Source organism: Haliaeetus albicilla, chromosome 9 (assembly GCF_947461875.1).
Source record: "Haliaeetus albicilla chromosome 9, bHalAlb1.1, whole genome shotgun sequence".
Lineage (NCBI taxonomy): Eukaryota > Metazoa > Chordata > Aves > Accipitriformes > Accipitridae > Haliaeetus > Haliaeetus albicilla.
The window spans coordinates 3,876,758-3,901,145 of record NC_091491.1 but is presented as its reverse complement, the minus strand read 5'-3'; the positions used below and the strand labels follow the sequence as shown (position 1 = coordinate 3,901,145).

At 42.6% G+C, this 24,388-nt stretch overlaps 3 protein-coding genes across 8 annotated transcripts in view; 2 read left to right on the top strand and 1 right to left on the bottom strand.

The window, feature by feature from the left end:
* Nucleotides 1-13,401, top strand: part of CLTC (clathrin heavy chain) — a 34,414-nt gene extending 21,013 nt beyond the window's left edge. Inside the window, exons 16-33 of one of the 2 annotated variants that reach the window (XM_069790990.1) lie at nucleotides 561-703; nucleotides 1,110-1,344; nucleotides 1,692-1,814; nucleotides 1,911-2,056; nucleotides 2,223-2,406; nucleotides 2,743-2,935; nucleotides 3,399-3,556; nucleotides 3,774-3,938; nucleotides 4,032-4,139; nucleotides 4,266-4,433; nucleotides 4,605-4,754; nucleotides 5,029-5,160; nucleotides 5,329-5,439; nucleotides 6,159-6,329; nucleotides 6,612-6,833; nucleotides 7,938-7,958; nucleotides 10,940-11,015; nucleotides 12,382-13,401. In XM_069790990.1, the coding sequence (XP_069647091.1) occupies nucleotides 561-703; nucleotides 1,110-1,344; nucleotides 1,692-1,814; nucleotides 1,911-2,056; nucleotides 2,223-2,406; nucleotides 2,743-2,935; nucleotides 3,399-3,556; nucleotides 3,774-3,938; nucleotides 4,032-4,139; nucleotides 4,266-4,433; nucleotides 4,605-4,754; nucleotides 5,029-5,160; nucleotides 5,329-5,439; nucleotides 6,159-6,329; nucleotides 6,612-6,833; nucleotides 7,938-7,958; nucleotides 10,940-11,015; nucleotides 12,382-12,506 (2,631 nt within the window). In that variant the 3' untranslated portion in view covers nucleotides 12,507-13,401. The remainder of the gene's footprint in view (nucleotides 1-560; nucleotides 704-1,109; nucleotides 1,345-1,691; nucleotides 1,815-1,910; nucleotides 2,057-2,222; nucleotides 2,407-2,742; nucleotides 2,936-3,398; nucleotides 3,557-3,773; nucleotides 3,939-4,031; nucleotides 4,140-4,265; nucleotides 4,434-4,604; nucleotides 4,755-5,028; nucleotides 5,161-5,328; nucleotides 5,440-6,158; nucleotides 6,330-6,611; nucleotides 6,834-7,937; nucleotides 7,959-10,939; nucleotides 11,016-12,381) is intronic. The other variant, XM_069790991.1, reaches the window with a different exon arrangement.
* A 1,759-nt stretch (nucleotides 13,402-15,160) lies between these two features.
* PTRH2 (peptidyl-tRNA hydrolase 2) lies at nucleotides 15,161-16,501 on the bottom strand. Of its 2 annotated transcripts, none has more exons than XM_069791005.1 (2): nucleotides 16,434-16,501; nucleotides 15,161-15,835 (listed from the first exon to the last, which is right to left on the bottom strand). In XM_069791005.1, the coding sequence occupies exon 2, from the start codon at nucleotides 15,814-15,816 to the stop codon at nucleotides 15,298-15,300; it is 519 nt and encodes a 172-aa protein (XP_069647106.1). In that variant the 5' UTR covers nucleotides 15,817-15,835; nucleotides 16,434-16,501; the 3' UTR covers nucleotides 15,161-15,297. The 2 variants fall into 2 exon arrangements, with proteins under 2 accessions (XP_069647106.1, XP_069647107.1); XM_069791006.1 differs by having other exon boundaries at nucleotides 15,161-15,900; nucleotides 16,434-16,464.
* A 12-nt stretch (nucleotides 16,502-16,513) lies between these two features.
* Nucleotides 16,514-24,388, top strand: part of VMP1 (vacuole membrane protein 1) — a 71,972-nt gene continuing 64,097 nt past the window's right edge. For 2 of the 4 annotated variants that reach the window (XM_069790995.1, XM_069791000.1), the window contains exons 1-2: nucleotides 16,514-16,634; nucleotides 20,908-21,036. The gene's annotated coding sequence lies outside the window, so the exon portion shown is untranslated. Of the gene's footprint in view, nucleotides 16,635-19,573; nucleotides 19,687-20,907; nucleotides 21,037-24,388 lie in introns of those variants that run through there. The other 2 variants (XM_069790996.1, XM_069790998.1) reach the window with 2 other exon arrangements.

Genomic DNA, 24,388 nt, shown 5'->3' with positions numbered 1-24,388 from the left:
ACTTGGCTTTAATGAGTCAAACAGATCAATCTTTCTAGTATTACATGCAACTATAGGCATTATGTTTGTAACTATTCTGCAAAGAGCCTCATACTTGAGACTGACACTTAAGTACCTATTAGTGGCCTCCAGTAAGTTAGCCCTTATGTGAATCACATCTCGTATTCTTCAGTGAAGCTGAGCAGTAACCCCTGCTAGTGTGCATCTTGCAGGAGGAAGGCCTGGTAGAGTAACTTAGGAATTCTTAGGGTAGTTTTAACTTCCAGAATTTTAAGGGGTGGGGAAGTTTTCCTTTATACTTCCTCCAGGGACAAACTGGGTTGCTCAGGAGCTCTTTCTATGGGGACTGAGCATTAGTGAGCCACTGAACTGTGGTGTGAACCCCTGTTGACTGAAGAATTGACTTGCAGGCTTGTCCAGAACCTCAGGAAGCTGGGGGTAAAGGCAGGAAGATGAGGTCAATCTTAACAAGCAGCCTTCATGTGTACTTCTAGGGATAAAAGTATTGACTGCCTATGCTGCATGACAACACATTGACTTCTTTAAATGATCCTGTTTAGGTGAATCCAAGCCGTCTGCCCGTTGTTATTGGGGGACTGCTTGATGTGGATTGCTCTGAAGATGTGATAAAGAACCTTATCCTTGTAGTGAGAGGTCAATTTTCGACTGATGAGCTTGTCGCAGAGGTTGAGAAAAGAAACAGGTATTAAACTTCTATGAGTCTTTTAACACTGTCAGACTGTTAATGGTTGTACTGCTCATCCATCAGTACATGTCCTCATTGCATAGCTAAAGCTGGTACTGACATAAAGGAGCTGCCATTGGGTGAGCAAGCAGCAAAAGTCTGCTTTAATTCTTGGCTGATGTGGGGATCCCCCTTAAGCAGCTTCCAGATAATGAGTCTTGGGCATGTGATGTTCTTCATAGTGTCAAAAAGTTATACCATTATAATAATGAACCAGAATGCAGGTCAAAATGGAATACTATAACTCTGGTTTCGTTACTGACTCTATCCTACGCTGAAGTTGACTTCTATAGTGAAGAAACTGTGCAAGTGGATACTTGCTTATTCACTCAACCTCTCTAATGTGAAAACTGCTTCCTTCTAGGCTGAAACTGCTTCTGCCCTGGCTGGAAGCAAGAATTCACGAGGGTTGTGAGGAGCCTGCGACTCACAACGCACTGGCCAAAATATACATTGATAGTAACAACAACCCAGAAAGATTCCTACGTGAGAATCCTTATTATGACAGTCGCGTTGTTGGCAAGTACTGTGAGAAGAGGGACCCGCACCTGGCCTGCGTGGCTTATGAGCGTGGACAGTGCGATTTGGAACTTATTAATGTACGTATGCCAAGGCAGCTGACTCATGGGTTAAGTTCTAACCTGAGTATCATGGGATAGAATATTCGGGTTTATGACTGACAAAAGCACTTACTTCATAAAAAGTATTAAGCTAGGAACTGCTCACTTCTAATAGAATGGGTAGCTATTTAATCTCCCTCTGCAACTTAATGAGAAATGTGGGACTCCCCTGGACATCCTAGAATGGGAAGCTGATGGAAGTATCAAAGCCTGAGATTTCTAGTGTGCATCTCAGGCAGGCTTAGTTAATGTTGCAGTAAATTATCTCGTCCACTGTAGGCTCAAGAGCTGTGACCTCACTCTGAATTAACTTTGCCTTTCACTAGGTGTGCAATGAGAACTCCCTTTTCAAAAGTCTTTCCCGCTACTTAGTTCGTCGTAAAGACCCTGAACTGTGGGCCAGTGTACTACTGGAAAGCAACCCTTACAGAAGACCGCTGATCGACCAGGTAAAACTGACAAAACATTAAAAGCCTTTGCTGTCCTAACTTGACTTGCTGGTACCTGACTTAACTGATTTGTCAATGGCTCAACTCTGCCTACAGGTTGTACAGACTGCACTGTCAGAGACACAGGACCCTGAGGAAGTCTCTGTTACTGTGAAGGCCTTCATGACTGCAGATCTTCCTAATGAGCTTATTGAACTGCTGGAGAAAATAGTTCTTGATAACTCTGTGTTCAGTGAGCACAGGTGTGTAAAGTCAAAACTAAGTCATAGGAAACTTGAAATTATACCTGATGCGGGTGCCAAATTGCTGTAATGTAGAACAGCAAATAAACTAATACCCTGTGCAGGGGGGAGGATGAATTTCCTGATCATTACTTGGTATGTACTAATATTTTCTTCCTCTATTTAGGAATCTGCAGAACCTTCTCATTCTCACAGCTATTAAGGCTGATCGCACCCGTGTCATGGAATACATCAATCGCCTGGATAACTATGATGCTCCAGACATAGCCAATATAGCTATCAGCAATGAGCTTTTTGAGGAGGCATTTGCTATCTTCAGGAAGTTTGATGTCAACACATCAGCTGTACAGGTATCTTAAAATCTCACTCTGTAATAACTCCTTGTGACAAGTGTATCCTCACACCAGGACTTTGCTGTTAGCTTGTGACTTCAGTACTTAACACCAATTAGCAAAGTGACCAAAGCTGCTCAGTGTCTTGTCTTATGAAGTAGAACAAATGTTGTGTATTGAACCCTCTAGTAAGTGAAACTTCATAAGCCTAAAATCACTCATGCTGCATGTGTTGTATAGAGTAGTCCCTATTTTAAAAGCAACTGTGGATCCATCGAAGAACTAACATGAACAAAACAGCTCAGTGTCTGTACCTTTATAGATAGTGGCTGATCATGGTAACCCTTTCTTTAGGTATTAATAGAGCACATTGGAAACCTGGATCGTGCATATGAATTTGCTGAACGCTGTAATGAGCCTGCTGTGTGGAGTCAGCTGGCTAAAGCACAGCTTCAGAAGGGGATGGTAAAGGAAGCGATTGACTCGTATATTAAAGCAGATGATCCTTCCTCATACATGGAAGTTGTTCAAGCTGCCAATGCCAGTGGTATGATTAAGTTTTATTTAAATCTTTCCTGTTGATGTTGTTCAGTTCTTTTGAGTGCTCTGTTGCTCAAACTGCGGTTCTGTCAAACCTATATCTTGATGCAAGTGGAGGAATCTGGTCCTTTCAATCTTGTCCTAGACAAGAATGGGAAAAGACAGTGTATTCCACTTGCAGCTAATCAGTGGTCTTTTAACTACCTTCTTTAGCTAGCTGGAGACTTCTGTCAGAGCAGTTGCTGTTAAGGAGGTCTTTGCATGAAGTTAAATACCAGGATATATTTAGTTAGGCCCGTTGTAAGGTGACTTTATTAATCTAATGTAGCATGTGCAGTATGAAGGCTAGTCTTGATTTTTGGGGAATAGCTGTAGAAATACTTATGTCAAACTAGATCGAGCTGGTAGTATAGCTTAAACACAAGTGTCCTCGATGGTGGGAAGTAAGCATTCTGAACTCTGTTTCATAGGAAACTGGGAAGAACTGGTGAAGTATCTCCAGATGGCACGCAAGAAGGCCCGGGAGTCATATGTGGAAACGGAATTAATCTTTGCTCTTGCTAAAACAAATCGCCTAGCAGAGCTAGAAGAGTTTATCAATGGACCCAACAATGCACATATCCAGCAAGTGAGTGAGACTGAGTTTCAGTTTTGCTGAATCACAGCAGCAGGTTCCTTAGGCCTTGCTAACCAGAGGGTTGTTGGGACTTCTATCTCTTTGGATATGCAGATAGATCTTGGACTTCAAAGGCATTTCCATTTTGATAATGGCTCGAATGCTACATGTTTTATGTAAGCCCTTGACTGAAAAGCTGCAAGAATAACCTGGTTATGCTCTCCTGTAGGTTGGCGATCGCTGTTATGATGAAAAGATGTATGAAGCAGCTAAGCTGTTGTATAACAACGTGTCCAACTTTGGCCGTTTAGCCTCAACTTTAGTTCACCTAGGTGAATACCAGGCAGCTGTGGATGGTGCTCGGAAAGCAAACAGTACTCGCACATGGAAAGAGGTAAACTCACTGATTGAATAAGTTAAGGGACTTCAAAGCTGTACCTTCTTCAGAAGCTTTGATTATAAGTGATAATGCAATTGTCAATTCCAGGTCTGTTTTGCTTGTGTTGATGGAAAAGAGTTCCGCCTGGCCCAGATGTGTGGACTCCATATTGTAGTACATGCAGATGAGTTGGAAGAGCTAATCAACTATTACCAGGTAATTAAGCTGACTCCTGTTACACAGTCAAAGCCTAAATTCTTTCACGGCAACTCTGTCCAAAACTGGAGATGCAGTCAGGTTGGTTCCTAATGTGAAACATCTCTAACTGTCTGTATCTCTTAGGATCGTGGCTACTTTGAAGAGCTGATAACTATGTTGGAAGCAGCACTTGGACTTGAGCGAGCCCACATGGGGATGTTTACAGAGCTAGCAATTCTCTACTCCAAGTTCAAGCCACAGAAGATGAGGGAGCACTTGGAGCTGTTCTGGTCCAGAGTCAACATCCCCAAGGTGAAAGTCTGAGGCCTTAAATTTAACCTGAGACGCATCTGTCAGGATTGTCTGTACCCTAGCTTTTATAATAGCAGATCTTGAGGTTATTAATAGCACTAAAGCCTGAGCGCTGATGGACACTGATAGCAATATATGTTAACTGGAATTTCTAATATGTCTTTTGCTTAGGTTCTGAGAGCTGCAGAACAGGCCCATCTCTGGGCTGAACTGGTATTCTTGTATGATAAGTATGAAGAATATGATAACGCCATAATCACAATGATGAATCACCCAACAGATGCTTGGAAAGAAGGCCAGTTCAAAGATATCATCACTAAGGTATTACTTTCCTAGTGAAAGGAGATAAATTTCTTGCTATGTGCATTTCGGTTCTCTTCTTTCACTAGTAGCCTGTTTAAAATTCAGTTCTTGATATTGCCACATAATTTCAAAGCAAGTCAACTACAGTAACTAAAGAGATTTCTAGAGACAAGAATGAGTCTTGGATGGGTGGCTCACTTGTGCTGGAATATCTAAGGTTATGTCTGTCTCTCATTTGGATTTCTCTACAATCAAGCTTCTGCTCTGAATGTACATCCTTATTCATCTCTAGGTGGCCAATGTGGAGCTGTATTACAAGGCAGTTCAGTTCTATTTGGAATTTAAACCTCTGTTGCTCAATGATCTGCTGATGGTGTTGTCCCCTCGGCTTGACCACACTCGTGCTGTCACCTTCTTCACAAAGGTAATTTTCCTACTATCCACATCAAAGAAAAAAGTTGCAGTTGGAAAAGTGCTTAGCTGTAGCAGCATTTTAAAATACTTAGCATCTTCCCTGTGAGGTAGTGAAGTAGCTAGGAGACCGCTACAAAAAGTTATCTTGACTTAAATTTATTTATCTGATTCCTTAAAGGTTAAACAGCTACCACTGGTTAAGCCCTACCTGCGCTCTGTTCAAAATCACAACAACAAATCAGTGAATGAGTCCCTGAACAACCTCTTCATTATTGAAGAAGACTACCAGGTATGTCTTGTCTTGAAACAGTAGTATCGGGAACAGGTATCAACTTGCATGCTCTGTATGCTTCGTAACAGAAGCAGCTATTTCTGAATTTCAAAGTTCTATTCAGGCTGGGGCTTCTGTGTCAATATTAACCTAACATTCTCAGTCTGTTTAATGTCTAGAAACACAGGTTTCTTTCTTGTTTTCAGTAGATTTTATCTGCTTGCTGTTAACTTGAATTCCTTAAGTGTATGTTCCTTGACACTTCAAACTGAACTAGTGGTGACTAGCCAAGGATTAAGTGGAGAACTCTTAGTGGCTTTCTAGAAGCTTTTTGGGTCATTCCTACTGGGGATAGACTGGCTACTTTGTTATGAGTGTGACAGATCAGCTTTTATTTAAGGGGAACAGTGGGTGCTAAGGAAAGAACTCACAGAAAGCACAAACTGTTGTGATGACTAGCTGTTCTACTGTTTTCAGAGAGCAGCTGTCTGGTATTTGGAGGCTCTTAACCTCAGCAATCACTACTGAAAAATACTAACTGGAATACCCTAAACTACGTGTGTCAAACACCAGCTTCTCAAAAAAAAATACTAATCGATCTCTCTGCAAGTCTGGCTTAGAATACTTTATCCTCCTAGAAGTAGGAATACAGAACTGAGATGTATGGAAAATGTTTCTGTCTTTGTGGATGGGGTCATACACTTGAAGTGTGAATAACTTTTTTCTACTTAACTCAGGCTCTTAGGACTTCTATAGATGCTTATGACAACTTTGACAACATTTCTCTTGCTCAACGTTTGGAGAAACACGAACTAATAGAGTTCCGAAGAATTGCTGCGTATCTCTTCAAAGGAAACAATCGCTGGAAACAGAGTGTAGAACTCTGTAAGAAAGACAGACTGTATAAGGTAAGAGCACTACACAGGTCTGGTTTAGCACACTTGGCTTGTTTTGAGACCTGTGACTTTCTAGTAAAGTTGCATCATTTTGGATGCCACTAGGCGGTGTTTGTTGCTAATATGGCAAAACTTGCTTCAGAGTGGCAGTAGATGGACAGATTTCTTGGAAACAAGGCATAGAATGCCTCCTCTCTGCTCACGTCAGTAATAGGTTGCAGCTTAGTTAAATACCGCATCCATGTGAGTGATTGTACTATGGCACCTGAGGCTAAACACTCTCTCCTGTTGTAGGATGCAATGCAGTATGCTTCAGAATCCAAAGATACTGAGTTGGCAGAAGAGTTGTTGCAGTGGTTCTTGCAGGAGAACAAGAAAGAATGTTTTGGTGCTTGTCTCTTCACCTGCTATGATCTCCTAAGGCCAGATGTTGTCTTGGAAACAGCGTGGAGGCACAACATCATGGACTTTGCCATGCCATACTTTATTCAGGTCATGAAGGAATACTTGACCAAGGTAAGAGCAGGTGCTTCTCCAACACCGAAAGCTTGTTAGTCACTGTGGTGTATGCCTTGAGACTGTCTGCTTGCTACTAACATTGATTTGGGCTTTGTCAGATGTCTGTCTGTCCATGTCCACACTTATTTTTCAGTCCATCTGGGGAGAGACTTCGCCCTCTAAGAGACTGAAACACTTGCAGACTCCACCCTATCTACCAATTACAGAACCTACATCAGTAGTATTTGCCTGACCATGGGCAGTGTCTTAAAGTAGTTCCAGGATTCAGGCTTTTCATATGCTGTGTCAGTCAGGAATCCCAGCTGGGATCAAGCTCTAACTAAATTCTAGACTGTATACTAAAAAAGCTTTATAGCTAGATCTTGAGTTAACTTTGCCTGCTGCGCATTTAACCCTAAAATGTGGCTCTTATACTTAATGGCACTAACTATGACTCAGCTTTTGTTTGAAATGACTTAGGATGGGGAAGTACTTGGTAATGCTCTGACAGACTTGAACCAGATTTGAGTTAAATACCAACTGTCACTAGCAAGATTTGCCCAGCTGAAGCTTTTAGAGTATCTTTTAGTGAAATGGTGTAAATTCCTTAATGATTAAGACTCTGTGAGAAGTAAAACCGTAACTCAAGCATGAGTCAATGAAGACTAGAGTGGCTGTTTGTCTAGAAGATTTGCTTCGCTGTTACTTCTAAAGGCAGGACTACTCTGTAGTCATATAGCAATCTGCTATCCTTAAATGCTGTATTTTGGGGGAGGTGGGGAGCTATCTAAGCAATAGCACTGCTTGTCAGATGTACCTGATGTACCAAGCTAATATTAGGCCTCTCTTGAGAGTAGTAGTCTTGGAGTAGGATTCTTAAAGATTAAAATTTCATGATCTGCTGAACGATTAGGATCTAGCTGTAGTGTAGCTAATGAAATCAATGCAGTAAGATCTAGCAACAAGCAGAGCTGCCTTTCTAAAGCAGATACTTCTGGTGTATCTTTGTTTTTATTCGCCTGTACCTTAATTATTTCTTCCCTGACGCTTTTGTTTCTACCTTTTATATGCTAAATATGGAATTTGATTTTTCTAAGCTGCACCTTCTGAATTCCTTTGCAGGTTGATGCAATAAAGGAAAAGGTGAAAGTTGATTCTTGTTTTCCATCTTTAAGTCTGGAGGACTAAGTCTAAGGATTCTGCATGAGTGTTTTTCTTTCCTATGTTTACTACACTGCTGCTACTGCTTTTCCCCCAAACAAAATATCACTAAAGCATATGCAAATTGTTTAACTCCACAAGTAGCTAGTGCTGTAGGACAAAAGTAGATTCATTTGCTACTAATAAGCTAATAGATCCTCAGGAAGGGCATACAGGTGATCAGTTGGATCACAGTCAACCTGGTATCGAAAGAATACACAAGTGCTACTATTTGACAGCCAACCTGACTGGAAGAACCTCCTACAATAAGAAATAAGTCTTGGACCACTGTCTCTGAACCATAAATCAGTATGGCATTTGGTAGTTTAAGGACTGTGATCCAGTTTCTGATCTCTTGACCATTACTAATGCGTGCTGACAGTAGGCAGAATAGATACTAGCTGCTTCAGAAGAGACTCTTCCTCATTCAGGTGTCCAGTTCTTATGGTGCTAGTCTAATCCACATGGTGCTCTAGTTCACATAGCAACTTAAAACTTCAGCTATTAGACAAAGACTGTGGTTCTCTTCCTTGTAGTAAATTTATTGTAGTTGTGCAAAAAAGACTGCCTTCCAAGCTCTTCAGCTTCACTAAACTTCTCTTGCTACCTCATTAAATAAAAAGAAAGAAAAAAAAAAAAGGTAATACTTATTGCTCTTCTGAGGCTACTCTGAGGCTTGCCTTTTGCTATGCAATTTTGCCCTTCTGAAGGGCAATCTTTAAGGTTTCTGTCCATCTGCTTCTGTACAAGTACCACTCCGATTCTCCTTAGACCAGAGGTCAGCCCTAGTGTGAGTTTTCCATTAATGTGATTGAGCAAAGGGCAAACAAACTGACAAATGGCTTGAAGATGGACTAAATGCAAACTGCTTCTTGGTGACGAGATGTCTGTAATTACACCACTGGAACTCAAGGCTAACCTGACTAAAATGTGTAGTGTAAGGTCCTTCAGCAGCTAGTAAGTGAGGCAGTAAGAAAGCGTGTGTGTGAAAAAAGGTAATTGAACTGCAGTGTTTGCATAAACTACGCATGTGTAGCAGTCATTGCAATTACATCCCACTATTCCTTAAGCTACAAGGCATTGCTGTGGGCTGCGTGTGGTTTTTTGGGGGGAGCCTGTATGGCAGTCATCTTCAGACCTCACTCTTGCTTCAGTACTTTTGCCTCTTTTTCATGCACACATAACACAATAACATTGAATGCATGTTACTTTTCCTCTGCAGCTTATAGCAGTCCCTGTGGAAAAGCCTTTAAAACAATCTTGCTACAAGTGTATAGGGTACTGAACCTGATGATGCTCAAGCAAATGGTGTAAGAACCATCCTGCAGGCTGGTTTGAAACTTGTGCTTGTTATTGTAAATATTTGTTTAGTTCTGAGGGAAGGCATCAAAACTGGGTCAAAGATGCATTTAATGTCCTGGGCTGGAGGCTTTCCAAGTATGTGTAAGCCAAATGCCTCTGCTTAGTAGCAAACTCTGCACATTCTCCTTGGATTTGCATCTCTAAACTTGTGCTTCTGTGTTCAGTGTGTTGCTATTCCAGTTAAAAACAGTGCAGTTCTCAGCACGGTGTCTGGAAATGAGTCTTGAAGCATTGACATACACTCCTGTGCACTTTGACAGCAGCAAGCCAGATACTGGTGTGAGGCAACAAAAAGGCTTGCCATGAAAGCCCAGTCAATGAATGAACTCGTAAAGCTCAGGACTTAGGCCACTTCCTGGATTTATGCCTCTAATTGAGGTTACAGATTAACAGGTTTATGGAACACATGTTGTAATTCACAACTAAACGGAAGAAAGCCGTTAGAGCTGCCTGCAAATATTTGCCAAGGTAGCACAGTTAAGCTGAAAACTGTTCAACTCATGGACGTTGGTGTAGCTGAAAAAGTAATGCTGACCCTGTGTAAGTACAGGAAACCTGTCTTCAAACTCCTTTATTAAGGACACAAATGAAACGAAAGACTAATCTGGTTTGTGAGTTGTCTTACTGTCTTAAAAAGTAATTGGCATGATTGTCTCTGACTTTATTCTAGATCTTATCTCCCAGGTAAAATATCAATATCTAATTTTTGTGGTTTTAGTTTCAGGGCCTGCCTTAGACTGTAGTAATGCTGAGTTTCCTTGGATCTGTTTTAGTAACAAGCGATATTTCACTACAGAATAAGTTTCTTCTCTTGCCTTTCTGTAGGGGTGGGCTAACAGCACAATTGCACTTGCTGTGCAGCAGAGTGAAGCTGGCTAGTCTTGTCTTGTTACTGTGTATTAAGCTCAAACAAGTTGAGCGAGTATTTGTGGGTTTAGGCTGACTGCCACACAGTTCTAGAGTGGAAAAAAGCAAGTCTTATACACATGCATTCTCTGCATTTGAACTTAAATTGCATGAGTGAATGGGTTTGGAAAGTGAAATCTTGAGGCTCAAGTGACATGTCGGATGCTATTGCAGTCTGCCGTATACAAACACCAACTTCAGATTACTTTGCCTCAATGTTGTATTCAGGGAAACTTCTCCAGGTCTGGGCATTATCTTAGCAATTGCTCCAACACCGAAGGTCTCCAACTGACATTGTGCTAAAATCTGAGTTTGTGCCCTAAGGCTGTTGGTTTGAAGCAGTTGGAGCAACAGTGACTGATGAGCTTACTGATGTCAAAGCAGCTCTAGTCCAGTATGAGACCTTTCATACAAAGCTTCAGCCTGGAGTGAGCTTTCAAAGCAGTTCCACAAATCCCTCAATTAGGGGTTTTTTTCAGGAAACGGACAATCTTGACTGCACCAGTACCAACATTGCTACTTGAATTGATCTTAACTTTGTAAATGGTCTCCTTTTCTTGATGGGTGTTAACATACCACTAAGGCTTTTCCACTTCTCTGCCATGAATAAGTACCTCTTTTAGAGGAGTTTTTTTAATTGTTGGTCTCAATTCCAGGTCGATAAACTGGATGCATCGGAGTCTTTGAGAAAGGAAGAGGAGCAAGCTACAGAAACACAACCTATCGTTTATGGTAATGCTTTAGTTCATGTGTTGTCAGTAACACATTTCACTTTTAAAACAACACTTCTCTAGTCATGTGTTTTTCCAAGGAAGTCAGGACATGGTTTAGTGGGCATGGTGGTGTTGGATTGACGGTTGGATTCGATGTTCTTAAAAGTCTTTTCCAACCTAAACGATTCTATGATTCTAAGCCCTTGGAAATGAGAACGTTCTTCATGTGAAATCAAGTCTTAAAGGAATGTGTTCCAAAATACTAGATAAAGTACCACTCTGATGCTGATGCTGCTAAGACTGGATATGGACTGCAGGATTTAAGATTGTCCCAGCTCATTAAGGAAGTGCTTTCTAAAGAAAAGGAGTGTGGGAGCTGTACTATTCCAGATTTCCAGCAAGTGCAGTATTTGGAACTTGCTCAACACACTTTATGTCCGTCTCTGGTATTTCCTTTGTATCCAGGTTATTCCACTAATTCTAGTAAGAGTTACAAATATGAATTCCATCCAGTGATAAAGGAGCCTCCAGTGTATAGCTGACATCTCTAGTCACCACACCCTGAAGCAGCACAATAATTGTGGACTATTGGCCATAAAGCCACTGGGTGTAATGTTTCAAGACCTAGCTCTGAGTACTCATGTGACAAGTAACCCTATCTACACTGTCTCCAAAGCAAAAAATCTTGCAACAGTTGTCTCTATGCACACTTAATATTCTTAATATGTTTGAATTGCTACTACAAGGCTGAACTAGTCTGGAAACTGTGTCCCGGCCCAACATGCTATTATTATAACTGCGAACTGTTGGGCTGTCTCATTAAATTGTTATCATAAGTAGCTGAAAGTCAGATGTTTGACAAAGATGTAATTCTCCAGAATGAACTATTCCATTGTAGTGAATGTGGCTTATGGGCATGTTTTAGAAGGTGTTTCTGTACTTCAGGACTGCAGGAGTCAAGCCTCTGCATCAGGCTCACCGTAGCATAGGACTCTGGCCTTAAATTAAGTAGAGTTACTAATACAATTGGAGCAGGAAATGCTATTCCAAAGCCAAACTGATTCTGGCACTGGGTAAGCTCACTGCCTAAGGAATAGGAAGCTGTTCTGTTCTCTCTCATCAGGTTTCTAAGAACTTAAACTACTTGCCCCAGATTTTAAGAATCTGTCAGTGTCCATGTACTTCATAGTGTAGTATTTTTAGCTATATACTCTGTTGTCCTGAGGTTTTGTGGGGAGATACCTGTTCTGGCTGCTAAGGACCCCAAACCAGGTCAACGGGGACTTAACTGTTAAACATACAAACATCTACAGGGAAGTTGCAGGAATTCTGCTGACTGAAATCTTGGTACTGAGGAATAAAGACGAAACTGTTCTGTCTTCCAGGTCAGCCACAGTTAATGTTGACAGCAGGACCCAGTGTCGCAGTTCCTCCACAAGCACCTTTTGGCTATGGCTACACTGCACCTCCATATGGGCAACCACAGCCTGGCTTTGGGTACAGCATGTAAGATGCAGCACAAGTCAGTTTGGAGCTAGCGTATTTTCTTACTGAAACTCCACCGTCCCTCCCCGCTTTAACTCATAACAGGGAAAAGCAAGAGTTCTGCCTCGTGTTCTTGTAACCTTTATTTCATGAAGGACTGTTTTTTCTAGCGCAAACTATTTGAATCACTTATGTTAAATCTTTTTCACATTCCATGTCATTTAGACTTTACTTTAAAAGGGGAATAGTTTAAACAACTTTGTTCAAGTGGGCTTTTGCAGGACTGCTTATTACCATTAAGTCTATTGTGAAGATTCTGATTTGCACTCTATAGTGTTACACTCTAATATTGAATCTTAAGTTCATTGTATGTGAGCAGCTTACAGTATGTACTGTCTATTCTAAACGCATTTAAGTCTCACTGTATATTCGGAGAAAGCTAAAGTGAAGATACTTGTATTTGACCTTGCAAGACTGCTGACAAGAGACAACACTAATCAGCATATCCTACCTTGGTTGGATTGCATAGCTCTAAAAGAATTTAAAATGCGTACAGACAACCTTGCCTGACTTAAAATGAGTAAAAGTTTTTTTTTTCCTTAACCTATGCAGGTTTTTCCAGTTATGCATATAGAAAATGCTAGTGTCTTTTTGCTCACTCCATATGTAACAGATGACCTTATGTTGTGCTGTATCCTGTGCTTTTGTGGGACATTCCATTCAGGAACAGAGCACCATGATTCCAATCTGTGTATTTACTAACCCTGCCCTGAGGTTTGTGTATGTTGGATATTGTGGTGTTTTAGATCACTGTTTTGAGTGTACAGAAGAGAGAATTCAAGCATATTGCTGTTCAGTTTTGTTTGTGCAATTTGAAATTACTCAATTTAAAAATAAATTACTGGACTGTGGACATGCTGCATAGTGGTAGCTTCACTTTACTGTCTTCAAAAAGGACCTTCGAACTCGACCCAAATATTACAGTGCTAGTAGTATGGGGCATGCAAGTGCGTACAGTCAAGGGTATGAGGGGCCATTAGAAGAGCAGCAACGGAGACCATTAGTGGTGTCTTGCACTGAGGGGGCAATACAAGAAAATATGTAACGCTTTTTCTATAGAAAGATTATGCCAGAGAGAAGAAAATAGCACTTTTCAATAGTTGGCTGCATTGTGGTCAACTACAGCATATTTGACCAGGTGATGCGTTAGGATTGTAGTAGGGTGTGTCAGTTAATTTGAGATCATGTTCTAGGTATGTAAGTTGCCTTAAATATATTTAGCTTCAAATAAAATTGACTTAAATGTTTCTCTATGAATACTGTCATATTTGAGTGTAATGAGTATTACAGCACTAGCTGTATTTGTGATAGCTGTTAGAAGCTTCTGTCTCTTAACCAGGAGGCGTCCTCAGTGTCAGGTTCCAGCTCTGAGGCTGAATCCCCTCCCTGCTTGCTCCTGTGAACTCCACAGTTGTATTGTGTGATGCTGCCAGCTGAGCATTGCAGCAGTTCCATGTGTAACGGTGGGTGTAAGAATCTGGCGGGGGGGCTAAACCTGCCACAGGCTGTAGGTCTTTGTTCAAGAGTGAGGTGGATCAGAAGTCTGCAGTGAGTACTGTCAGTCTTTGAAAAGTATTATGCCTAAATAAGAGGTGCAGTATAAAAACTTCTCTATTTTCTGTGTTTATTGCACTTGCTTATGCTTGCATTTCAATACCTCTGACACTCCCTCTGGGTCTGTTAACTTGACTGATGGAGACAAACCCTTCCGTTCTCTGTTTTACAACATGTTTCATGGGTACTCAACAGGAAGACATGGCTGAGAGGCTGTAAAAGACATGTGCTCAACAGCAGGATTCTCAAAACCCAGCTTTGTTACAAAACTGACTCATAGAAAGTCCACCTAATTTAGAAGTGGAGGGAACTTGCCTTTTAACAGTGTTAGAGCTGCAAGGGTAGAATTTACACATGAGCCATGATCAGTGTGCTCTGAACTCTGTCTGGTAACATCTGTTACAGAATACTTCCTTAAGAAGGAGGACCTGTTTAATTCTAGTGAAACAAGATTTAAGTTTGCTCCTGTGTGACAAGCTGTTTATATGTAGTATTCCTTGGCTAAATGGGGCATGCTGACCTGCTTGCAGGTTCCTGCAAGTGCAGTAGCTACACAAACACCTCCAGCATGGAGTGTGGCCTACAGTGTCTCCCCACGACTATTTATTGGCTCTTCTCAAGGTCTGGGCTGCAAAACCTGTTTAACTTGGTCAGTCTTGCACCACACACAAGCTATTGCATCAGTTACTCTATTAGAAAGCGTTTGTGCAGGAAGTTGGCTACAGCTACCCCCAGCTGTATGGGGCAATTTTTAACTGCTTTAGCAGCTCATCCTTACATTCTTTAATTCAGAATCTCTTCAGAAAAACCTCCTGTAAGGCAGAGAGGGGAAACCTGTCATTCTTAACACATGGGATAAATGCGCTTAAGCTTTACTAATGCTTCTGTTCAGCCAGTAAACCAGAGACAGTGCAAAATCCTCAATTAATTGCACAAGTCTTAGATGTACTGGGTTCTTTCCTATGGGTAGTAACATTCTGCTAGCTCTGCTCTCCTCGCCTCCACTAAGCCCAGCATTTTCTTTCCCACTTTAGAACAAAATATAGAAGCTACAGAAACTCATGGTTTGCAAATTTGAATCTCTTACAAAACCTGGTTATTTTATTTATACTGAGGGAACATATGGAGAAATCCCCAAACTTGGGTTTTATGCCTTCATTACTGACATACACCATTGCATTCAGATTTCTTTGGTCCTCAGTTTAGAAGAGTTTTAGGTGACCAGAAACTCTATCTACTACATCAGCTGGTCCCGGTCCAATACCAAGGACGGTCTGGGAGCCTGGAGCTATCTGAGTACGACCTGCATCTTGTATTAAGCTCACAGTCAGTCCGAGGTGTTTAGCATCAGCTAGGAGTTGGATCAGAGTCTCTTCATCAGGAGCTTTGAGGACCACTTTAGGTTGTCCGCAGTACTCCCACTGTTTCAGGAGTTCAGGATTTCTTCTCTGAACTTGCTTGTAGGCGGAAACAGCAGCATGGGAACACTGTGCTGCTACTTTACCCTTTCCCATCTTCAAATCGTTGCGGACAATCAGCACCATCTTGAACTCCCCGGACTCTCCCATGATGTCAGCTTTGCTCCCCAGGTTGTCGGCAGGCGCCGTCACTCCAGCTTTGGAGTGTCTTAAAAGTCTCCCGCGAATGCCCCATCCTAGGCACACTCCGCACGCAACTCCGGCAATGACACTGAGGACCCCGGGTTTAGAGAGATAATCCATGATGGATTTTGGAGACTGGCTGTGAAAGGGGAGAGGGGAAAGGCGGGATTTACTCGAGCATTTTTTCAGGTTGTGAGAGTGCACCTGGTTATTTGGAGACAAACAGCATTTGTTAAAAAAACAAAAGGACTGTTCCACGTTCGTGCATTGGGAAAGGATGTTCAGAGACACCTTCCTCGGCGCACCGTCTCCTCCTTTCCCAGCGACAGCATTTTAATCGCAACCACGTCACCGGTGACGGTGCAAAACCTACCGGCGGTGGGCTTCAGCTGGGGAAGCAGAGCTAAGAAAAAAAACCAAAAAAACCCCACCGCAAATTATGTGCAAGTTACACCTAAAAATGGCGAGAGAAACGGTAAAAGCGTGGGGGTTTTTAAAATCAATACCCAAAATCCCCTCGAGGGCTGCCTCCCGGGAGGGGGCGAGGGGCGGACCCAGAGCCGCCTCCAGCTCTAACGAAGGCCGCGGCCCCGCGTACCGGCAGCGACTTCACCGGGTAAATCTAAAACCTGACGGAAGAAAGAACGCAAAAAAAAAAAACCCGAGAGCGAAACCAACCGCGGACCCTCAGGGAAACACCGGCGGCTGTGAGGGGCTTCCCCCCCCCCCGCGCTTACCTGCCGCTCGCCCACCAGGCCGCCGCCGTCGCCCGGAGATGACGCCACCAGCGTCGAGGCGGGAAGAGGGGCTGACTGGCGGGAGAGAGGAAGGCGCGCGGGAAGTGACGCCTCCCGGTGGGCGGGAAAGGGGTGGGCTTGGCCCCGCCCTTACTTCCGGGTTGGCCCGGGCTCAGCGGGAGCCACCGGTGCGGGAGTGCGGTGAGTGCGGCGATGCGGGCCCGGGGCCCGGGGCCCGGTCCGGGTTCGGTTTGGCTCGGATCAGCTCCCGCAGGGGTTTCCCGGGCGGGTGTGGATCCGCGCCAGCGTTCCCTCAGCGCTACCCGCCCCGTTTTTACCTCAGCACCGACCTCGCGACCGCTCCCCTCACGGCCGCCCGGCGTCGCGCGCCACCCTTTCTTCCCCCCAACCCCCCTCCCGCCGTCCCGTGTCCGTTTCCATGGTGACAGTGCGCGGCCGGACCGGGGGGGGGGGGACGACACAAGGATCGGTGACCCCCCCCCCCCCCGGGGCACCGTGACCCAGGTCCGGCCCACGCGGGGTTGTGGAAGGCTGGGGGGGGCGGGGGGAGAACCGCGGTGGGGGGGGGGTAACCGGGAGGCGAGGGCGGAGTGAGGGTTGTAGGGGTGAAGGGGAGCGGGGGGGGGGGTTGGGGGGGAAGGAAGAAGCTGTGCTGCTGCGAATTCAACCCCCGTCCCACCGGAGACCTGCTCCGCTCGGGATGCTTCACGTCCCGCCGGACAAAAATCCCGGAAAACGTGCGATTTGACCCGAGGGACGGTGCCTGATGACACAGTGAGAAATTCATCCTCCCAGCTGCCAAGAGCCGGATGCCGGTGTTCTTTGGTCCGCTTCTCCAGTAGAAGGGTATCGCGCTTTCCTAGCTGGGTCGCTGACTGCATCCTCCGCGTCCTCCTCGTTCCTGTAGTCAGCCTGTGGCTTGTCTTACGGGCTTGGGTGGTTAGGCCCAAATCCACAAAGACTCTTCATGTCTCATTTCTGTTGACTGAAGTTAAGCGCCTAGATGCGTTTGTCTGGTTTTTAGTTCTCTGGCTAACGTCATCTAGTGATTACAGACGAGAATAAAGCATTAAGATTCCTGTTTCATTCCAGTTTTGCCTCTTAGATGTTTGGCAAGTCACTTAGGTGACCTGAGGGAAGGGGCTAATAAGTTTGATAGTGGCTGTTTATCTCTAAAGTGCCGTGAATCCAAGTTGTCCACTTTGAACTGCGCATATGACATTTCTTCAGGGTTCTCTCCTGTCCTTGTTTTCTCTGCTATGTGCTTACCAACAGGTGGGTATCCTGGTTTAGTTAATGTTAATAATACGGGTTGAGCACTCGGAGGTGGAGAGAGTGCCATATTACTCTCTTATGACTCAGAGCATATGAATTTTGTTTGAGCAGTGGCTTTTGGTGCTGTTTTACTGTTAGGACTTATGCTTTTCTAAGGTTGTTGCACCCCAGTTCCTGCCAGATAAGTTGGTTGGGGGTCCTCATGCTTTATACCATCTTACCTTATGATAGCATATATAAGCTCTTCTTAATGCATTAATTTGCCTATTGAAATGGGCTTCATTATGTCAGTCCTCTTTCTTTCAATCCATTATTTCTGCAGCAAGGGCTGGACTTTTCTTTATTCCTTATAGGTCTTAAGTGACAGTTGTAATGTGATGGCTTTATCCCATATTTTCAGAGGAAGGTTTGAAAAAACATGTTTCCAATTGTGCAATGGGAGGTGAGTGCTACTTATTAATTTGAGCTAAGCTGCTTGTCCTACGTAACAGCTGAAATCAATGATACTTGTAATTTCTGTGGGAAAGGACAGGAGGAGACTTAGCTTTTAAGTGGGTAGTAGCAATGAGGAAGGTGAGTATACTGGGAGCAAGCGTCTTAGCTGGAACATCCGCACTATTTCCACCTTAAAGCTTTTTTTCCTGTGGTTGTCTTTGAATATCTTTTGAGTGTCATAACTCTTGCTGTGACTGCATCTTGTGAATACCTCTTCTTAGAACGTTCTGTGTAATTAGTGCATGTTTTGAGCTCTCCTCTTGTTTCTTCGCAAGCTTTGGTTTTAAAACAAAAAACTATTACTCCTGATATATAGTAAGAGTAGGCCAGTTTTTCTGGTATAGTGGTGATGGGAAACATACTATTATCTGCAGGTTAGAACTTTAACTTGTGTTACTTGTGGAGAAGTGTGAGCTGGATGGACTTTGCTATTCCATGAGAACAAAGGGCACAGCCTTGAAGCTGTTGCAACAGTAAGCTTTTTGTATTCCTATAGCAGGTTGCAACTATAGTCATGAGGCAGCACCTTGCAGGTTTTGGTGCTGCACTGACGAGGTGCACCCAGGAGACGGGAAGATGTTATTAGTAAGGCAGGCAGCTGTCCAGTGTCTCTCAGACTTGTTGAAAGAATATTCTGCTCTCTTACAAAGCTCAGAATTACCTCTGATTCACCTTGTATGAGAAGTGTATTCTCATAGAACGGCCAAGGCAGCCATAGTGTAATCTGAATTGGTTCCAGCTGGAGACTGTTAACGTCTATGAAAAGCAGAAGTTGTCGTCTCAGGAGCATGTTTCAGCTACTGTTTTCTGTGAGGTTTGTTAGGCACTTCTGTTCATTCCCTTTCATCTGTGCCGTGCTTCCTCTTACAGAAGAAGCGCTCTGGATATAACGGCTGGGCAGGTTCAGGCATCTTCTTGTGGGGAAACTATCACCCAGCACTTGCAAGATAGTATAAAGGCAAAGTTCCTACCAAATCTGCACTTTCCACCAGCTGCTGGAAGAGTCAGAGGTGACAATTCTTAAGGCTGCATTTATACTCGTATTTTTCTAACTCTTTGTTCTTTCCTAGTCAAATTTTAGCAAGCCTCTTTTGTGCAGAATACGTTAACATCTCTTGACAATTCCTGTGACCTTTCTTTCCTCTGTGCCTTTTGGTAGCATAGGGAGGCTGACGGCGGAGAGCTTGACTGCCACCTTCTGAACGCAGAATGCAGTCTGAGGGCTGTCAGACAAACGTCTTGGCGGATAGTATGTGCATGGATTTCTGGATAGCCCTCTGGAACTGAGGATGTGAAAGATACTGTGTGTGTTTAGTCACCTGAATATTAAGTTATGGTCTTTTTTCCAGTGCTGTGTGACCCCTCGCTCCAAAGCCTTTCTCTCTGCTCGTATCAGTCTTTCCGAGTCAGCAGTTTTGGTGAAAGGGCTGCTTGGGCATACGTGACGTGCCCTCCCCCAGAGGTATGTTACTGTGGCACTGATCAGTGCTGTGGTAGTACTTGTCACTGAATCCCTGTTTGAGAGAGGACATGAAGTACAGTGTATTATAATGCTGTCTCATTCAAAATCCGGATATAGCTGAGCTGGGTGCTTGGGCAGCCGAAGGTAGCATAGCAGCACAGCAGTAACACTAAGGAGGTCTCCTGTGATCTCCTCAGGTCACGCTCTCAGCAGCATATTTCATCCTCTCTGATAACCTTGAAGTGGTTTTCTCAGCAGCTGGTTGAGCATTGTCCCAGTCAGCAGAGGAGCAGTCTCATTCTGTAAGCTGTGATCTGCACCACAGGCTTGCTGCCTCCTGCCAGCCTAAGGAGCGCAGAACTGATCTGTGATCTGCAATCTGCATTGTAGCTTGAGATGCTACACTAATGATGTTCACATTCACAGATATTTCAATTTCCTTTCTTTTATTTAATTTTTTTTTTTTGGAAGTTCCAGCAAGAGATCACTGCAAAGACCTGAACAACATGGATTTTTCTTTCCTACCATCTTCCATGCCTTTTCATCTATATATTGTGTAATGCCCCTACTGTATTATTATAGCACCTGATTCTGCTGCTGGATCTATGCAGACAACCATCAGTATTCATGTTTCACCTGAGAAAATCCACCAAAGAGAACGGTTTAATATATGTGGCCTTAACGGCAGGGACAGGACTTCTAGTAACCTCAAAAGAAAATGTGTGGCATCCCTGAAACTCGTGTTTCAACAATATTAAATCATTCTTTCCTAGAAGAGATCCCAAAGTCCTTTTGGAAAAATGGAAATTTTAACGCTAAATTGTAAGATGACTTTTTTGAAATGGTATTTGGCTAGGAATTGGAAAATAGGTCTGGTGTACAGAGGCATAACCCACAAAATGGAAACCTGTGGTCTTTAACTGAATTACTTTTCCTTTGAGGGATTAAACTATTTTAGTGAGAAAAACATTTTTAGTATGGGAAAAAATGCACTCATATCAAAGTAACCCATTATAGCTAAATCTATGGAGATTTTGAACATCTTTCAGAGGTGTCCTAATTTATTTTAATTGAATGCTTCCCCTGAGTGTTGAAGGACTGGAAAAAATCAAGCAGTTACTTTTTCTATTTTCTGTCGCCTTTAGGAAAGTTATTAACCTTCAAGTTAGGGACTCTGTCAGTTTTGGATCACATGATGAACATTATTATCTTACTCTGTAGGGACAGAAGGTTTGGAAGAGCAGTCGCTTTGGTCTTGAATGTCTACAGAGCTGAGGACGTAGTTGTCTGTTCCACTGGCTTCAAACACAGAAGTAGTGAAGAGTGACATAGTTGTACGGAGCTGAAAGGGTATGTAATGTTTCACTGCAAGACTGATCTCATCCTTTACCTAAATGTGTTCATGTGCCAGCCAGTCTTTGACTTAAGAGGGAAAGTGCTCTCCAAACTGTTACTTTGCCAAGAAACTGTTAACTTACTCCCTGTGTAAATTGTTGCCTATGTGTAGAGCATTTGATGACTGAAACAAAACCGTATTACAGATGTGTAACGCTGTCTGGTTTAGTGCAATTACTTACCCACCTGTGAAAATCTGTTTTTTTAATCTTTATTGTAATTGAAGAACAGTGATGTAGATAAAGAAGAAGGAATGGTTATCAGAAAAGTTGAGGAGAAGAAAGCAGCAGGATACCGGCAGGATTGGAGCATTTGGCTTAAAATGCAAGAAATTACAAAAGACTGAAAATGGTGTGTTGCTAAGGTGGCTGAGAGAAAACATCAGCAAAACGGTCTAAACTATAAATCTGGTTCTAGCAGGTGTGTGACAAGTAACTTTGATGGAGATGAGAGTCAGGGTTCCAGGGTCTCTTTAAGTAAGAAGTGGTAAGAATTAGTGATTCAAACAATGTCTGGGAAAGCAGTGAGATCATTAAAGATGTGTTGTTCCAGCACATCGGAAAGGAGTCCTCAAAAAATCCTTAGTACAGAACATGAGTCCACATTCTGCTCCTCCAAGTGAGAGTGCAAGCATCCAACTGCCTTGTCTTAAACTGTTTCCTTTTACGTAAGTGCTCCCAACACTTGGGTGCTTCAGCAGCCTCCCCAGAGCTTCAGAAAGAAGAGACTTTGGTCCTTTTCTCCAATTACGGAGTGCAGAGATTGCAGAGCCTAATTTTGTTATGTTCTCATGCTCTAATAGCTTGTTTTGCTTTGTCTCACTTATGCTGTGAAGTGCCAGTCACAGTTACCATAAGCCCTTTTTGTTGAGCAATTTACATTTTTGACTAGCGATAATTGTCTTTTTATACTTAATGTTATGGATTGCACTAAAGCTGAATAGTGTATTGTGGGCTATTTGTTCAGCCCTACAAAGAAGTTCTTGTGTGAGCACAGCTCTGACAAATGATCTAAGCGACTCTGATACAAAAACTGTTCAAAGTTGTTTTTCTCACTCTTTTAAATAGTTTATTTTTATGTTTTCTGGTAACTACTCAATGTATTAGGCAAATTTATTTTTAGATATGGACTCTCAGCATTCATAAGAAGTGAAGTTCTGTTTAGCAGATGGAATTTAATTTCCTGTGGTGAGCTCTCATGGATTTGGTGTAGACTTGAGGATGTGGACTCACTTAATGAAGGATAACTCCATTTTGGGTCAGACTCCCACTCCAATTAATCTCCATGGGGAGACATTAGTGCAGGACTACTGATTCTAGTAGGCATCAAACAGAGCAACCGATCAGGGAGCTGAGCATTCTGGATGCACATCCTCCAGTTCCTTATGCTAAGATGCTTTAAGTATAATTAGACTTTGGTAAACCAAGAAGTTTTTTCTGAAACCAGTAAGGTTTGGGTTTCTGAATTGCATCCCCTTCGGACTTGCCATATAACAGGTATTAAGTCTCCTAGTCAACTGTATTCTTAAATACAAGTTTTTAGAGCTTTTCTGCAGAATTGTTGAACTTTAAGACCTTCTTAACAAGTATTTGCCCTACTGAAGTGTGCAAGGGGATTATTTATGTGCTTTGCTGTAAACGTTGACTTGTGTGCTTGAGGTAGCGTTATGCAAAGCTAATCCCAGATTAGTGCCTTTCCAAGCAGGCAGGGTAAAACTGGCTCTGTTAGTTGAGCTTATGAAAGCTGTAATATGTATGTAACAATGCACCTGAGATCCCTAGAGACTGGTGATTTTTATGTGCCAGTAAGGTGTTTTATGGATTGCAGTGGAATTCAGTTCATGATGAGGGAGTGTTGTGCACAGCCTAGATTTTAGCATCAAACATGCAGAGCAGTTTGTATTACAGTAAATTAACTTTCTTGAAATGTAATTAAGCTGAGAGCAGAGTCCAAACCAATTGAGACTTCAATTTTGAAGGCTAGATTTGCACAAGGAAAAAAGATGAATTTCAAAATGAGGAACATGTGGCTGAAGTTTTTTTTGTTGTTTTTTTTTTTTTAAATGTTTGTTATATTTAAGCCAACAAAATGTGACTGAAGTTCCCTAAACCAGAATGTTGTTTTTAGCGTGGCTGTGTACAGAACAGCTCTGATAGCTTTTGCCTCCTAAGCACTTTCTGTGAACATCAGGCTTTCTAACTACCCAATTTCAATATTCCCGTCTGCAATTTGAGCTTTGTGTGTGTAAGTGTGTGTGTAACGTGTGTAAGTGATGTACATAGGTATGTGTGTATATAAGCTTATATTGTGTATGGGTATAAATACATATTTATATGTATAAAACATAAGTGCATGTAAGTGCAGTGAGTAGAAACAAAACACTCTACCATCTACAGGGACTTACTGTTCTAATGAAATTAGGAGATGCTGAACATTTGATCCTTGTATCACCGTAGCAACTGGCCGGTTACCCTCAACTAAGTCCTGGTGTAACGCCACTGACTTCCAGAGTGTCAGGCTGCCATAAAACTGATCTGAGGAGAGAAAGAGGTTCACATTTCTCTGGTGGTTGACCAACAGTTCAGAGCAAACCTTCAACTGCAAGTGACTGCAGAATGATGCTGTAGAGTTCTTACTGCAGCAGGTCAGTCCTCTGCCCTTGGCTGACTATGAAGCCGTTCAGCATTTTTCAGAAGCAAGCTTTTGCAAAGCTGTTTTATTAATTTTCTTGGTGGTTTGGGTGTTCTGGGGCCCAAATTTTAAGGAATAAAAACTGTAACATGCAAGAGATTAGTTTCTGCTAGCTTGTTTAACTAGACAGATTTCTATTTCTGTGCCTTTCATTTCAGGAAGGAGGTGTTGGAGGAAAGACTCCTTCCAGAGACCTTGATGCTTTTGACTATTGGGCTTTAAGTAAAACACTTTTAATAATCACATTCTAGCTAGCGATTTTATCTCTATTACAAGTAATGCACGGGGCTTGTACCTGTTTGGAAGACCACCTGTCTAAAACTGACTTGTGAAACCCTGGAAATATTAAACAAATGCAGTATCTGAAATCTCTTAACATTTTATTTTAAAAATTGACAAAATTATTGCAGTCTGAATCAAAGGAGCAATCTCACTCCTGTTTACCAAATCTGAGTTGCTGCTTGGCTCTTAAGCCTAACATAAATCTAAGGGGAAGGTTTTTTTTCTGTAAAACTTTAATTTCCTCCACTAGACAGTTTTATATAACCTGTCATTTTAATATTGCACTACTTTTCTTTCCAACAAAAGCAGCGTATCAAAAACTGTAAATCATGTT